At 45.2% G+C, this 15,456-nt stretch overlaps 1 protein-coding gene across 1 annotated transcript in view; it reads right to left on the bottom strand.

Moving 5' to 3' along the window:
- POLR3B (RNA polymerase III subunit B) overlaps nt 1-15,456 on the bottom strand; it is a 345,554-nt gene that overhangs the window by 159,706 nt on the left and 170,392 nt on the right. Inside the window, exons 17-18 of the mRNA XM_063928431.1 lie at nt 13,545-13,619; nt 8,010-8,108 (exon numbers count right to left, since the gene is read on the bottom strand). Of these exons, the coding sequence (XP_063784501.1) occupies nt 8,010-8,108; nt 13,545-13,619 (174 nt within the window). The remainder of the gene's footprint in view (nt 1-8,009; nt 8,109-13,544; nt 13,620-15,456) is intronic.

Here is a 15,456-nt window from a genome sequence, read left to right as displayed (position 1 = left end):
CTTTTCTTTATTATCCTCAGTACCTTGGGTTTGAGAGGAAGAGGAGGGAACACATAAACCGACCGGTACACCCACGGTGTCACTAGAGCGTCCACAGCTATCGCCTGAGGGTCTCTTGACCTGGCGCAATATTTTTCTAGCTTTTTGTTTAAGCGGGACGCCATCATGTCCACCTGTGGCTTTTCCCAACGGTTTACAATCAGTTGGAAGACTTCTGGATGAAGTCCCCACTCTCCCGGGTGGAGGTCGTGCCTGCTGAGGAAGTCTGCTTCCCAGTTGTCCACTCCCGGAATGAACACTGCTGACAGTGCTAACACGTGATTTTCCGCCCATCGGAGAATCCTTGTGGCTTCTGCCATCGCCGTCCTGCTTCTTGTGCCGCCCTGTCGATTTACATGGGCGACTGCCGTGATGTTGTCTGACTGGATCAGAACCGGCTGGTTTTGAAGCAGGGGCTTTGCTTGACTTAGGGCATTGTAAATGGCCCTCAGTTCCAGAACATTTATGTGTAGGGAAGTCTCCTGACTTGACCAAAGTCATTGGAAGTTTCTTCCCCGTGTGACTGCACCCCAGCCCCAAAGGCTGGCATCCGTGGTCACCAGGACCCAGTCCTGTATGCCGAATCTGCGGCCCTCTCTGAGATGAGCACTCTGCAGCCACCACAGCAGAGACACCCTGGTCCTTGGAGACAGGGTTATCAACCGATGCATTTGAAGATGCGATCCGGACCATTGGTCCAACAGGTCCCACTGAAAGGTTCTGGCATGGAACCTGCCGAATGGAATCGCTTCGTAGGAAGCTACCATCTTTCCCAGGACTCGCGTGCAATGATGCACCGACACCTGTTTTGGTTTCAGGAGGCCTCTCACTAGAGACGACAGCTCCTTGGCTTTCTCCTCTGGGAGAAACACTTTTTTCTGGACTGTGTCCAGAATCATCCCCAGGAACAGTAGACGTGTCGCCGGAACCAGCTGAGACTTTGGAATATTCAGAATCCAACCGTGCTGGTGTAGCACCTCCTGAGATAATGCTACGCCGACCAACAACTGCTCTCTGGACCTCGCCCTTATCAGGAGATCGTCCAAGTATGGGATAATTAAAACTCCCTTTTTCCGAAGGAGTATCATCATTTCGGCCATTACCTTGGTAAATACCCTCGGTGCCGTGGACAGGCCGAACGGCAACGTCTGGAATTGGTAATGACAATCCTGTACCACAAATCTGAGGTACTCCTGGTGAGGATGGTAAATGGGGACATGCAGGTAAGCATCCTTGATGTCCAGAGATACCATGTAATCTCCCTCTTCCAGGCTTGCAATAACCGCCCTGAGCGATTCCATCTTGAACTTGAATTTTCTTAAATATGTGTTCAAGGATTTCAATTTTAAAATGGGTCTCACCGAACCGTCCGGTTTCGGTACCACAAACATTGTGGAATAGTAACCCCGTCCTTGTTGAAGTAGGGGCACCTTGACTATCACCTGCTGGGAATACAGCTTGTGAATTGCCTCTAACACAGCCTCCCTTTCTGAAGGAGTCGTTGGTAAGGCAGATTTGAGTAAACGGCGGGCGGGGGGGGGGGGGGTGTCTCGAATTCCAGCTTGTACCCCTGAGATACCACTTGAAGGATCCAGGGATCTACCTGTGAGCGAGCCCACTGATTGCTGAAGTTTTTGAGACGGCCCCCCACCGTACCTGGCTCCGCCTGCTGAGCCCCAGCGTCATGCGGCGGACTTAGCAGAAGAAGCGGGGGAGGACTTTTGTTCCTGGGAAGTGGCTGTATGCTGCAGCTTTTTTCCCCTACCTCTGCCTCTGGGCAGAAAGGACGCGCCTCTACCCCGTCTGCTCTTTTGGGGGCGAAAGGACTGCACCTGATAATACGGTGCTCTCTTTGGTTATGAGGGGACATGTGGCAAAAATGCTGACTTCCCAGCTGTTGCTGTGGACACTAAGTCTGAAAGACCATCCCCGAACAACTCCTCACCCTTATAAGGCAAAACTTTCATGTGCCTTTTAGAATCTGCATCACCTGTCCACTGCCGGGTCCATAACCCTCTCCTGGCACAAATGGACAGTGCACTTATTTTTGATGCCAGCCGGCAAATATCCCTCTGTGCATCTCTTATGTAAAAGACAGCGTCTTTAATATGCTCTACGTTTAGCAATACAGGGGTATATGCAATTGCGGTCGAATTCGCGGCAATTTTCGCCGTTTTTTAATTCGACTCAATTCGACAGGTGAATCCCGGAAGGTGGCTTCCGGAATTCACCATATTCAATGAAAAACGGATTCGCCAGAGTCGCGGGCGAAAATCGGCCGATTTGGCGGATTTTGCCGCGATTTTAAAAAACGGTAAAAAAACGTGAAAAACCCGAAAAAAAAATGGCGTGGGGTCCCCCCTCCAAAGCATAACTAGCCTCGGGCTCATCGAGCTGGTCCTGGTTCTAAAAATGCAGGGGAAAAATTGGCCAGGGATCCCCCGTATTTTTAAAACCAGCACCGGGCTCTGCGCCTGGTGCTGGTGCCAAAAATACGGGGGACAAAAAGAGTAGGGGTCCCCCGTATTTTTAACACCAGCATCGGGCTCCACTAGCTGGACAGATAATGCCACAGCCGGGGGTCACTTTTATGCCGTGCCCTGCGGCCGTGGCATTAAATATCCAACTAGTCACCCCTGGCCGGGGTACCCTGGGGGAGTGGGGACCCCTTCAATCAAGGGGTCCCCCCCCCCAGCCACCCAAGGGCCAGGGGTGAAGCCCGAGGCTGTCCCCCCCCATCCAATGGGCTGCGGATGGGGGGGCTGATAGCCTTTTGTGATAATAAAAAGATATTGTTTTTTCCAGTAGTACTACAAGTCCCAGCAAGCCTCCCCCGCAAGCTGGTACTTGGAGAACCACAAGTACCAGCATGCGGGAGAAAAACGGGTCCGCTGGTACCTGTAGTACTACTGGGAAAAAAATACCCAAATAAAAACAGGACACACACACCTTGATAGTAAAACTTTATTACACACTACCGACACACACATACTTACCTATGTTGACACGCCGACTGCCACGGTCTCCGACGATCCGAGGGTACCTGTGAAAAAAATTATACTCACCTTCCAGCGTCCAGAGATAAATCCACGTCCAGAGAGTAAAATCCACGTACTTGTTTAAAAAAAAAAACACGCAAAAACCCGCTCCATACCGGACTAGAAGGGGGTCCAATGTTTTCACATCAGACCCCTTTCTCCCGAATGCCGGGACATCACGTGACTCCTGTCACTGACGTCCCTTCAGCCAATCAGGAAGCGCTACTTCCGTGGCGCTCACCTGATTGGCTGTGCGCTGTCTGTACTGTGACAGCACATCGCAAAGCCGCTCCATTACTTTCAATGGTGGGAACTTTGCGGGTAGCGGTGGGGTCACCCGCCGGTCAGCCGCTGACCGGCGGGTGACCTTACCGCTAGCCGCTAAGTTCCCACCATTGAAAGTAATGGAGCGGCTTTGCGATGTGCTGTCACAGTACAGACAGCGAACAGCCAATCAGGTGAGCGCAACGAAGTTGCGCTTCCTGATTGGCTTAGAGACCTTTCTGTGACAGCTGTCACTGACAGGTCTCATTCGTGGAAAGGTGTCCCATGTGTCAGCATGGGACCCCTTTCAGTCCGGCATGGAGCGGGTGTTCGGTTTGTTTTTTTGCCAAGTACGTGGATTTATCTCTGGACCATGGCTGAGGTGAGTATATTGATCTTTTCTTTTCAGGTATCCGTGGATTCTACATGGAGAAGAGGACCGATGTCGGCGTGTCAACATAGGTAAGTATGTGTGTGTCGACGTATGAAATAAAGTTTTACTGTCGACGGTGTGTGTGTCCTGTTTTTATTTGGGTATTTTTTCCCCAGTAGTACTACAGGTACCAGCGGGCCCGTTTTTCTCCCGCATGCTGGTACTTGTGGTTCTCCAAGTACCAGCTTGCGGGGGAGGCTTGCTGGGACTTGTAGTACTACTGGAAAAAACAATATCTTTTTATTATCACAAAAGGCTATCAGCCCCCCCATCCGCAGCCCATTGGATGGGGGGGGGGGGGGGGGGGACAGCCTCGGGCTTCACCCCTGGCCCTTGGGTGGCTGGGGGGGGGGACCCCTTGATTGAAGGGGTCCCCACTCCCCCAGGGTACCCCGGCCAGGGGTGACTAGTTGGATATTTAATGCCACGGCCGCAGGGCACGGCATAAAAGTGACCCCCGGCTGTGGCATTATCTGTCCAGCTAGTGGAGCCCGATGCTGGTGTTAAAAATACGGGGGACCCCTACTCTTTTTGTCCCCCGTATTTTTGGCACCAGCACCAGGCGCAGAGCCCGGTGCTGGTTTTAAAAATACGGGGGATCCCCTGTCAATTTTTCCCCCGCATTTTTAGAACCAGGACCAGCTCGAAGAGCCCGAGGCTGGTTATGCTTTGGAGGGGGGACCCCACGGCATTTTTTTTTATGATTTCACCGTTCCAGCATTAAAAAAAAAAAAAAAAAAATATTTTAAAAAATATATAAATAATATTTGTGCCTCCAAAAAAAAAAAAAAAAAAAGTACCTAATCCCTTCTAATATAAATAGATCTGCTATTCCCCCCCAAAAAAACACAAAAAAAAACATGTTTAAAATTTTTTTATTTGTTTTCACCCTCCAAAGTGTGGCGGATTGAAAATGACGAATTTGCTGTCTAAAAGCACTGCTATCGAATTTCCAAACTTGAATTGAATATGCTTTGGTCGAATTGCAGCACTTGTATCATTGCAGAAAAGTCGAATTTGCAAAAAGTCGAATTTCAAAAAGTCGAATTTTGAAAGTCCGTTTTTTGGTCGGAAAGCACTGAATTGCATAGGCGATTTTTTTTTTTGGTCGAAAATGACCCGAAATTCGACAATTTCGGGAATTCGACCGCAATTGCATATACCCCATAGTGTCCCTGTCTAGGGTGTCAATGTTTTCTGACAGGGAGTCTGACCATGCAGCAGCAGCACTGCACATCCATGCTGAGGCAATAGCTGGTCTCAGTATAATACCAGTGTGTGTATATATAGCTTTCTGGAGAGCCTCCTGCTTTCTGTCAGCAGGTTCCTTTAGGGCGGCCGTATCCTGGGATGGCAGTGCCACCTTTTTTGATAAGCGCGTAAGTGCTTTATCCACCCTAGGGGGTGTTTCCCAACGTGACCTATCCTCTGGCGGGAAAGGGTACGCCATTAGTAATTTTTTTGAAATTACCAATTTTTTATCGGGGGAAGCCCACGCTAGTTCACACACTTCATTCAATTCTTCAGAAGTGGGAAAAACTACTGGTAGTTTTTTCTCCCCAAACATAATACCCTTTTTTGTGGTACCTGGGGTCACCTCAGAAATGTGTAAAACATTTTTCATTGCCTCAATCATATAACGAGTGGCCCTATTGGACATTACATTAGTCTCTTCGTCGTCGACACTGGTATCAGTATCCGTGTCGACATCTGTGTCTGCCATCTGAGGTAGCGGGCGTTTTAGAGCCCCTGATGACTTTTGAGACGTCTGGGCAGGCACGGGCTGAGAAGCCGGCTGCCCCGCATTTGGCAAATTTTTTATGTAAGGAGTCGACACTTTCGCATAATTCCTTCCACAAGTCCATCCACTCCGGTGTCTGCCCCGCAGGGGGTGACAACACATTTATAGGCACCTGCTCCTCCTCCACATAAGTCTCCTCATCAAACATGTCGACACAGCCGTACCGACACACCGCACACACACAGGGAATGCTCTGACAGAAGACAGGACCCCACAAAGCCCTTTGGGGAGACAGAGAGAGAGTATGCCAGCACACACCAGAACGCTATATAAATCAGGGATTAACTAAATTATATCCCCTTATAGCTGCTATATGTATATTGCGCCTAAATTTAGTGCCCCCCCCCCCTCTCTTTTTAACCCTTTTCTGTAGTGTAGACTGCAGGGGAGAGCCAGGGAGCTTCCTTCCAGTGGAGCTGTGAGGGAGAAATGGCGCCAGTGTGCTGAGGGAGATAGCTCCGCCCCTTTTTCGGCTGACTTTTCTCCCGCTTTTTTATGGATTCTGGCAGGGGTATTTATCACATATATAGCCTCTGGGGCTATATATTGTGATATATTTGCCAGCCAAGGTGTATTTATTGCTTCTCAGGGCGCCCCCCCCCAGCGCCCTGCACCCTCAGTGACCGGAGTGTGAAGTGTGTATGAGGAGCAATGGCGCACAGCTGCAGTGCTGTGCGCTACCTTGGTGAAGACTGATGTCTTCTGCCGCCGATTTTCCGGATTCTTCTTGCTTCTGGCTCTGTAAGGGGGCCGGCGGCGCGGCTCCGGGACCAAACACCAATGGCCGGTTCCATGCGGTCGATCCCTCTGGAGCTAATGGTGTCCAGTAGCCTAAGAAGCCCAAGCTACCACCAGTTAGGTAGGTTCGCTTCTTCTCCCCTTAGTCCCTCGCTGCAGTGAGTCTGTTGCCAGCAGATCTCACTGTAAAATAAAAAACCTAAAATATACTTTCTCTCTAGGAGCTCAGGAGAGCCCCTAGATGCATCCAGCTCAGCCGGGCACAGGATTCTAACTGAAGTCTGGAGGAGGGTCATAGTGGGAGGAGCCAGTGCACACCAGGTAGTCCTAAATCTTTCTTAGCTGTGCCCAGTCTCCAGCGGAGCCGCTATTGCCCATGGTCCTTACGGAGTCCCCAGCATCCACTAGGACGTCAGAGAAATAAATAATAAGATGATATATATATATATATATATATATATATATATATATATATATATATATATATATAGAGAGAGAGAGAGAGAGAGAGAGAGAGAGAGAGAGAGAGAGAGAGAGAGAGAGAGAGGGAGAGAGAGAGAGAAATATACATACTAGCTGTTCTATCAGTTCTTTGTGCGGGAGTTTCCCTACCACTGCCAGTCAACGCGCAGCGTGCGCAAGGTGAGTAGAGATAGCACCATTGACACACTGCTCTCCACACCGCTCTGCAGCCGACACTACTTGAGCCAGCCACCTACGCGCTGTCCTAAAAAAATTGACTGCCATGCTGAAAATATGCGGGTACATGAATAAAAATGGGTGTTGTACTTAAACCAATAATAATTTGAAAAGTCAAGTGTGTATGTGAGCAGCTGAGGGGAGGGTATCAGGAAATGCAGGGGCAGTATTGTGTAGCTTTGCCTAGGGTGCCTATAAAGCTTGCACCGGCCCTGGGATCGGGGACTTATCCCCGACCTTATATGTTTTCGTACGATCATGGGTCCAATTTCATCCATTAAAAATGGACTCTAACTGGATACCGCGATAATGACTATCGGTCATTAATCTCAATATCCAAACCTTTTTAACGGTCGAAATTGTATTGGGGCTAATTGGATACCCCCTAAGTATTTTGACTATTTCAATAATACTTTGGTTTATATAAAACGCTGAAAGTTTCTATTTCTTTTATAGTAACCCTGTATTTCTTCTATTTCAAAGGTAAGCAACACTCTCATGTCTTTGTTGATGTTTTACCGTATGTTTCTGTAACCACTGTTCATTGCTCATTTTGATAAGGTTGCTTTAAGTACTGTAACTTTAGTCCATTTCGTACACTGCCCTGCTCAAAGCTTCAGTATATGCAAAGCAGAATACACCAGATTCCAAAACCATGAAAATCTATATCCACTCGGCATATGCAATGCTTCCCTTAGGTGCAGGTTTATCCGCAAATAATTAGACATGCCACCTGACTCAATTAGCTGCAGAAACCCTGCACGCTACACGTGGCTTTTTCCTCAAGAGCTGCGAGGGAAGATCCTAGATTCCAGCACTTGGCGTGGAATCTGCGTATTAGCGCGCGCTAACCCAGGGTTTACTGCGTGGGAAAAATGCAGAAAAAGTGAATAGCTCCGGGTGTTTATAGACAGTTTGGAGACTGCAATAAATAGACAAGATAACAAGGAAATGTGACAGAATCGGTAACTAATGCAGATGTGAAAGTGTAACTTACTTGGTTATCATGTGTTCATAGAGCGATATATTACAATCATTTTCTTCATTTACATCTAAATACTCCACCAGACTTTCATGGAGAAAATCCTCAAAGCTCCTGTAAATTGTCAGTGAAATAATGAGAACTCTGTTATATAATTAGAGCTGTGAATAAATCCTAAATCCTGTGCACCGTCCCCCAGGAACAGTCACCTGCTTAAATCTTCTGCCAGACACAGGCTATAGCGTTTTCTTTACAGCAAATCAGGCAAATTTCTCAGGAGAACCGTCTCATTCTGAAAACACTTCATTTTATTTGATATTTGTTCTCTTTACAATACTATACAACTATACAATAGTTCACAGAGGGACATTCAATTATTATCCCTCACTTTTGTTTTTTTCTTTTCTTTTTGTTATACACTTTAATTAATACTTTTATTTAAAAAAAAAAAAGGAGTGAGGGAAGCAAGAGCAATAGGATATAAGCTATAAACTCATAAGCCCACTATGAATATTACAAAAGGTTTTCAAATCAATGATCACAATAGCTATTTAGCCAACTGGGGCAATATCTGCAGAGGAGGTATAGCAGTGGGGCAAAAACAAGCTGTCCATATAATTTTCTTTTCAAAGGTATATTTATTGCCAGCTACTTTAATAGCGCCTAGCACACATAAAAACCTGAAAGCGCATAAGCAAATACGCTAAAATAAAAGACAACAGGGCAACTTTGTGCATTATGGGGGTCATTCCGAGTTGTTCGCTCGCAAGCTGCTTTTAGCAGCTTTGCACACGCTAAGCCGCCGCCTACTGGGAGTGAATCTTAGCTTATCAAAATTGCGAACGAAAGATTAGCAGAATTGCGAATAGACACTTCTTAGCAGTTTCTGAGTAGCTCCAGACTTACTCGGCATCTGCGATCAGTTCAGTCAGTTTCGTTCCTGGTATGACGTCACAAACACACCCAGCGTTCGCCCAGACACTCCTCCGTTTCTCCAGCCACTCCCGCGTTTTTCCCAGAAACGGTAGCGTTTTTTCACACACACCCATAAAACGGCCAGTTTCCGCCCAGAAACACCCACTTCCTGTCAATCACACTCCGATCTCCAGAAGGCAGAAAAAACCTCGTAATGCGGTGAGTAAAATTCCTAACTGCATAGCAAATTTACTTGGCGCAGTCGCACTGCGGACATTGCGCATGCGCATTAGCGACTAATCGCTCCGTTGCGAGGAAAAAATAACGAGCGAACAACTCGGAATGACCCCCTATATTCTAAAATAATGACACACAGCTTAAAATTAACATAGCCCAAACTACTATTCATACATTAACACAGGGGTAGGCAACCTGTGGAACTGCACATCCCAGCTTCTGGAGTGCACAGTTTTGGTGTTAGGGTTTGCTGGGATGTGTAGTTCCATAGCAGGTGCAATGCTACTGGTTGCCTGACCGTGCATTAACTTAGCTGCTTTAAAAGCATCACATTCAGTAGGCAAAAGTACAACACATGGAACATGCACAGAAGCACCTTTAAAACCTACAAGACCTGCGAGGGGAGTCTTTCAGCCAGCGCAGCGCATGAAGGGAGTCATCCCTTTGGAGATGCGTAGTGTTCATGGTGGCAACCCTATTTGTGACAGGTGCAGGGTGCTAGAATGAACACTACGCATCTTACTACGCAATGACACAGGTTCTGTGGCTGGCTGACTTCCAGACTCCATTTCACCTGGTTTTAATCAGCCACAGAACCTGTGTAATTAATATGTGCCAAGAATTAAAGAGATGAGGTGACAACCCTAGTCACAACCCGTGCAGTTACTCTTTTCTACCTGGGGCGTCACTCTCTGCTCTGGTGCTTATAGCTCTGATCTGTATCTCGGCACTGAGATAAAGCCCATAGTATGATAGAAGCACCAGAGCAGTCAGCCTGCACGCGCAGAGCACAAGGGGATTCAGCCTGCATGCGCAGGGCACAAGGGGATTCAGCCTGCATGCGCAGGGCACAAGGGGATTCAGCCTGCATGCGCAGGGCACAAGGGGATTCAGCCTGCATGCGCAGGGCACAAGGGGATTCAGTCTGCATGCGCAGAGCACGAGGGCATTCAGTCTGCATGCGCAGGGCACGAGGAGATTCAGTCTGCATGCGCAGGGCACGAGGGGATTCAGCCTGCATGCGCAGGGCACGAGGGGATTGGGCCTGCATGCACAGTGCACAAGGAAAACAACTAAAACAAAATCACCAAGTAGGCGCACAATACCAATGATGTTGATAAAAACACAATTTATTAACATAAAACCAATGACAAACTGATTAAAAAACACAACACTACACAGAGCATATAACTGAGGTATTATACCTTATAATTCACACATAAAGTGTATTATTAAGTGAAAGGGACACTGAAATGCAGGAGAACCCGTCTCTGTAAGATAGGGTTAATCTCTCACATTAATTCCATATCAGACAGTTTAAATGAAAAAGGAAGTCCTGTAAACTGATGTAATAAGCGTTTGTGACCATAAAGGTATCCGGATTTAAATAATGTTTCCTTGGAGCAAAATAAACCAACCGATTAATGTTACTCACAGAGACGTAATGATCTCTTGCTGCACGGGATAAATGGTTAAGGAACCGCTTGTTATCACCCTGTGCATGGGTGAGACATCCGTCAGCGGTATATTCAGATGAAAGCCATTTCTTTCTGTGCAGCACCAGTTGCCTGTATCAGACCACCATACAGATCCTCCAGCTTGCTGAGCGACGCCCGGCCGGGCAGGAGGTAACAATGTTCCAAATGCAAGGAGAGTTAGAGTGGAATGATTGAATCACAGGCTGGATCATTCACCGGTGACTTGTAACGGACGGCTGAAAGTGATGGATGTCGTGCTCCGTGGGACACTTAATGGTCAAGTGTGGCCCTTTCTTCTGTACCCTCAACGCGTTTCTCCGCACCTAAGGCGGCTTCTTCAAGAGGCAGAGTGTTCTTCTCTGAGCACTATTGTGGTTGTTTTATACCTTGTCCCATTAAAATCATTAGAAACAGGTGAGTGTGAAGGCTCAACAGGTGCTCTGAAATCAAAGCCTTCATACACAGATAACGTGTCACAGAGTTTTTAATTAGACATAATTAATTCAAAAAATATATTTTAAAATAAATCCTATGACTATCAGTTTGTCATAAATAAAAACAACATAAATAAAAATATAAATATATTTCTGTTATGCGGATAGAATCACTATGATCCCATGAGGCTGCAGCCATATTAAAAGATCTTTCAGCAGCTGCAGCATTTATCCATTAATAGTCTCCCACTCCTGAGGATATTCCTTCTATGTTCCATAAAGCGCAGCTTCAATGCCCTAGTGGTTCGCCCTACATAGTGCATCTGACAAGAGCAGCGTAACAAATAAACTACAAAATGTGTATTGCAATTTATGAAGGATTGTATCTTAAATTCTGTACTTGATCCAAACGGAGAAATATGTTTAATTTTATTGACCACATGAGTACATGTGGTACATCTATTATGATTACATCTAAAGAAGCCCACAACTTTTGGGCCCACTAATGTAAGTTGTTCACTCCTTTCAGTATTAACAGGAGATCTCTTAAAAAAACTCGGAGCTAGTATGTTCCTAAGATTTTTAGATGTTGATATGATGAAGATACTATCCTCTAAAACTATAAAGCTATAAAAATAACAATATATATATATCTCTTTCTCTACATTTTTATATGTGTTAAGTGTCTTTAATTCACATTGTCCCATGTTATAATACTAAGATTTGAGCTTATAAAGATAGCAATATGAAGAGATGTGTTGTGTAGATATTTTCTTACACATGGTATTTCACATGATTTATGATAGGCTTTTTTAGTATAAACATTTATAAATAAAGAATAAAATTAAGACCTAATAAACTTATTGTCTACTATAATATGCTATTAACAACATATAGCACTTAAATTACCATATGTGTATATATGCTTGTATATTCCTTTTCCCCACTCAGGAGTGGGAGACTATTAATGGATAAATGCTGCAGCTGCTGAAAGATCTTTTAATATGGCTGCAGCCTCATGGGATCATAGTGATTCTATCCGCATAACAGAAATATATTTATATTTTTATTTATGTTGTTTTTATTTATGACAAACTGATAGTCATAGGATTTATTTTAAAATATATTTTTTGAATTAATTATGTCTAATTAAAAACTCTGTGACACGTTATCTGTGTATGAAGGCTTTGATTTCAGAGCACCTGTTGAGCCTTCACACTCAGCTGTTTCTAATGATTTTAATGGGACAAGGTATAAAACAACCACAATAGTGCTCAGAGAAGAACACTCTGCCTCTTGAAGAAGCCGCCTTAGGTGCGGAGAAACGCGTTGAGGGTACAGAAGAAAGGGCCACACTTGACCATTAAGTGTCCCACGGAGCACGACATCCATCACTTTCAGCCGTCCGTTACAAGTCACCGGTGAATGATCCAGCCTGTGATTCAATCATTCCACTCTAACTCTCCTTGCATTTGGAACATTGTTACCTCCTGCCCGGCCGGGCGTCGCTCAGCAAGCTGGAGGATCTGTATGGTGGTCTGATACAGGCAACTGGTGCTGCACAGAAAGAAATGGCTTTCATCTGAATATACCGCTGACGGATGTCTCACCCATGCACAGAGTGATAACAAGCGGTTCCTTAACCATTTATCCCGTGCAGCAAGAGATCATTACGTCTCTGTGAGTAACATTAATCGGTTGGTTTATTTTGCTCCAAGGAAACATTATTTAAATCCGGATACCTTTATGGTCACAAACGCTTATTACATCAGTTTACAGGACTTCCTTTTCATTTAAACTGTCTGATATGGAATTAATGTGAGAGATTAACCCTATCTTACAGAGACGGGTTCTCCTGCATTTCAGTGTCCCTTTCACTTAATAATACACTTTATGTGTGAATTATAAGGTATAATACCTCAGTTATATGCTCTGTGTAGTGTTGTGTTTTTTAATCGGTTTGTCATTGGTTTTATGTTAATAAATTGTGTTTTTATCAACATCATTGGTATTGTGCGCCTACTTGGTGATTTTGTTTTAGTTGTTTTACTTTCAGGAGGCCGGCTACCTCCTTACCAAGTGGCTGCCATTATCAGTGCTATATTTGCACGACCCTGTTCAGCGCCTAAAAAACTTTTTTTCGACAGTGCACAAGGAGATTCAATCGGCTGGTGCAGCGCATGAGGGGATGCAGCCTGCATGCGCAGAGCACAAGGGGATTCAGCCTGCATGCGCAGAGCACGAGGGGATTCAGCCTGCATGCGCAGCGCACAAGGGGATTCAATCGGCTGGTGCAGCGCACGAGGTGATTCAATCGGCTTGCACGAGGGTTTCAGCGCACGAGGGGATTCAGCCTGCCAGATGTCTAATTTGAGATAATTTTGAGTTGTCAAAAAGTGTAAAGGATATTTCAATGATAATGGGTCTCATGTGCTCAATGCTAAAATCTGGTACATTCGTAATCCTTTAATTATTTCAGCACATACCTGTATCCCTGAGAGAGCTCCTGGATATGCTTGTTGGTAACTGCAGGCTTCTGAGATTTGACAATGATATAAGGCCTGTAACAGACATACACTAATGTAAGATATATCAAGCCAGTTCTATGACACCGGGTGCTTTGCAGGTCAGGTGAACCGAAGTGATGATGAATTCTAAATATATTGATAGTATACAAAGTTATATTATATACATAATCCAGACCTGGACAAATGTATCCAAAGATTAGGCCCTAGAATCAAGTTATGAGCGGACAATTTTGTATTAAATAAATTGACAAGTGACATAATTTACTAAGTGTATTTTTATAAGATGTGTAGTGCTTCATATTGGAAAGTAACAAATATATGACACAATATAATACTCAAATAGACGTTATGTTAAGAACTTACCGTTGATAACGTGATTTCTCTTATGTCCACAGTTTTCCACAGGATAACATTGGAAAATGGTTGAGCGACAGCGGAAATGGCACCAACACGGTCACAAGCTTTCTGGCCTCCCAGGATGCATTGGGGCCTCACCATATAGTCCCACCCACTGACTCAGTCAAAACAGTTCTTTCCACAGCGATTTAGGCAGGAGCATCCGGTAGACACCTATTTAGGCGATAAGAACACACATACACACCCTTCCATACAAGAAGGAAGAGGTTTAGTGATTGTCAAGATCCTCAAATCAGGTGCGTCAGGATGGGATTCCTGTGGATACCTGTGGACATAAGAGAAATCACTTTATCAACGGTAAGTTCTTACCATAACGTCTATTTCTCTGGCTGGGTCCACAGGATTATCCACACGATAACATTGGGATTGCCAAAGCCAATTTTAGTGGTGGGGACGCTCCTGATTACACAGGAGGACCTTTCACCCGAAGACTGCGTCATGAGAGGCAAAAGTATCCAAGGCATAATGTCTAATGAATGTGTTTATGGAAGACCATGTGGCTGCCTTACAAATCTGTTCTGCTGAAGCACCCTGTTGTGCTGCCCAAGAAGGACCTACCTTACGTGTAGATTGAGCAGAGACATTAGCCGGAGTAGGGAGATCTGCATGAGAATAAGCTTCTGATATTACCATTCGGAGCCATCTCGCCAGCGTCTGTTTACTAGCAGGCCATCCTCTTCTATGAAATCCGTAGAGGATGAAGAGAGAATCTGTTTTCCTGATGGCACTAGTACGATCTATGTAGATTCTTAAAGCTCGGACTACGTCCAGCAACGCTTCTCCCGCAGATAGTCCCGATATCTGAAAAGCTGGGACTACAATCTCTTCATTCAGGTGAAACTTTTAAACCACCTTCGGAAGATAACCAGATCTCGTTCTGAGAACTGCTCTGTCTGGAAAAAAACTTAAGAAAGGAGACTTACACGATAACGCTCCTAAATCGGACACTCTTCTGGCTGACGCCATTGCCAGTAGAAAAAGTACTTTAGCCGTTAACCATTTAAGATCTGCTCTCTTAAGCGGTTCAAACGGAGGACCCTGGAGGAATTTAAGAACTAAATTCAAATCCCAGGGAGCTGCAGGAGGAACAAATGGAGGTTGAATATGTACAACTCCCTGAAAGAAAGTACGTACATCCGATAAATCAGCAATCATTCGCTGAAACCATACAGTTAATGCTGATACTTGAACTCTCAAGGAAGCAACTTTCAAACCTTTATCCAATCCTGCTTAAAGGAAATCCAAAATCCTGGATACTTTAAAAGATCCTGGATTCAAACTTTTTCCAGTACACCAATGAATATAGGCCTGCCATATTCTATGATACACACGAGCTGAAGAAGGCTTTCTTGCTCTAAGCATAGTTTGGATTACTTGTTTCGAAAATCCTCTAGCTTCTAAGATAGAGGTTTCGACAGCCACGACGTCAAAGAGAGACGATCCAGATGGCTGT

This window comes from Pseudophryne corroboree, chromosome 6 (assembly GCF_028390025.1).
Source record: "Pseudophryne corroboree isolate aPseCor3 chromosome 6, aPseCor3.hap2, whole genome shotgun sequence".
Classification (NCBI taxonomy): domain Eukaryota; kingdom Metazoa; phylum Chordata; class Amphibia; order Anura; family Myobatrachidae; genus Pseudophryne; species Pseudophryne corroboree.
Note: the sequence above shows the minus strand (reverse complement) of the source record. Positions and strands in the feature narration are given on the sequence as shown.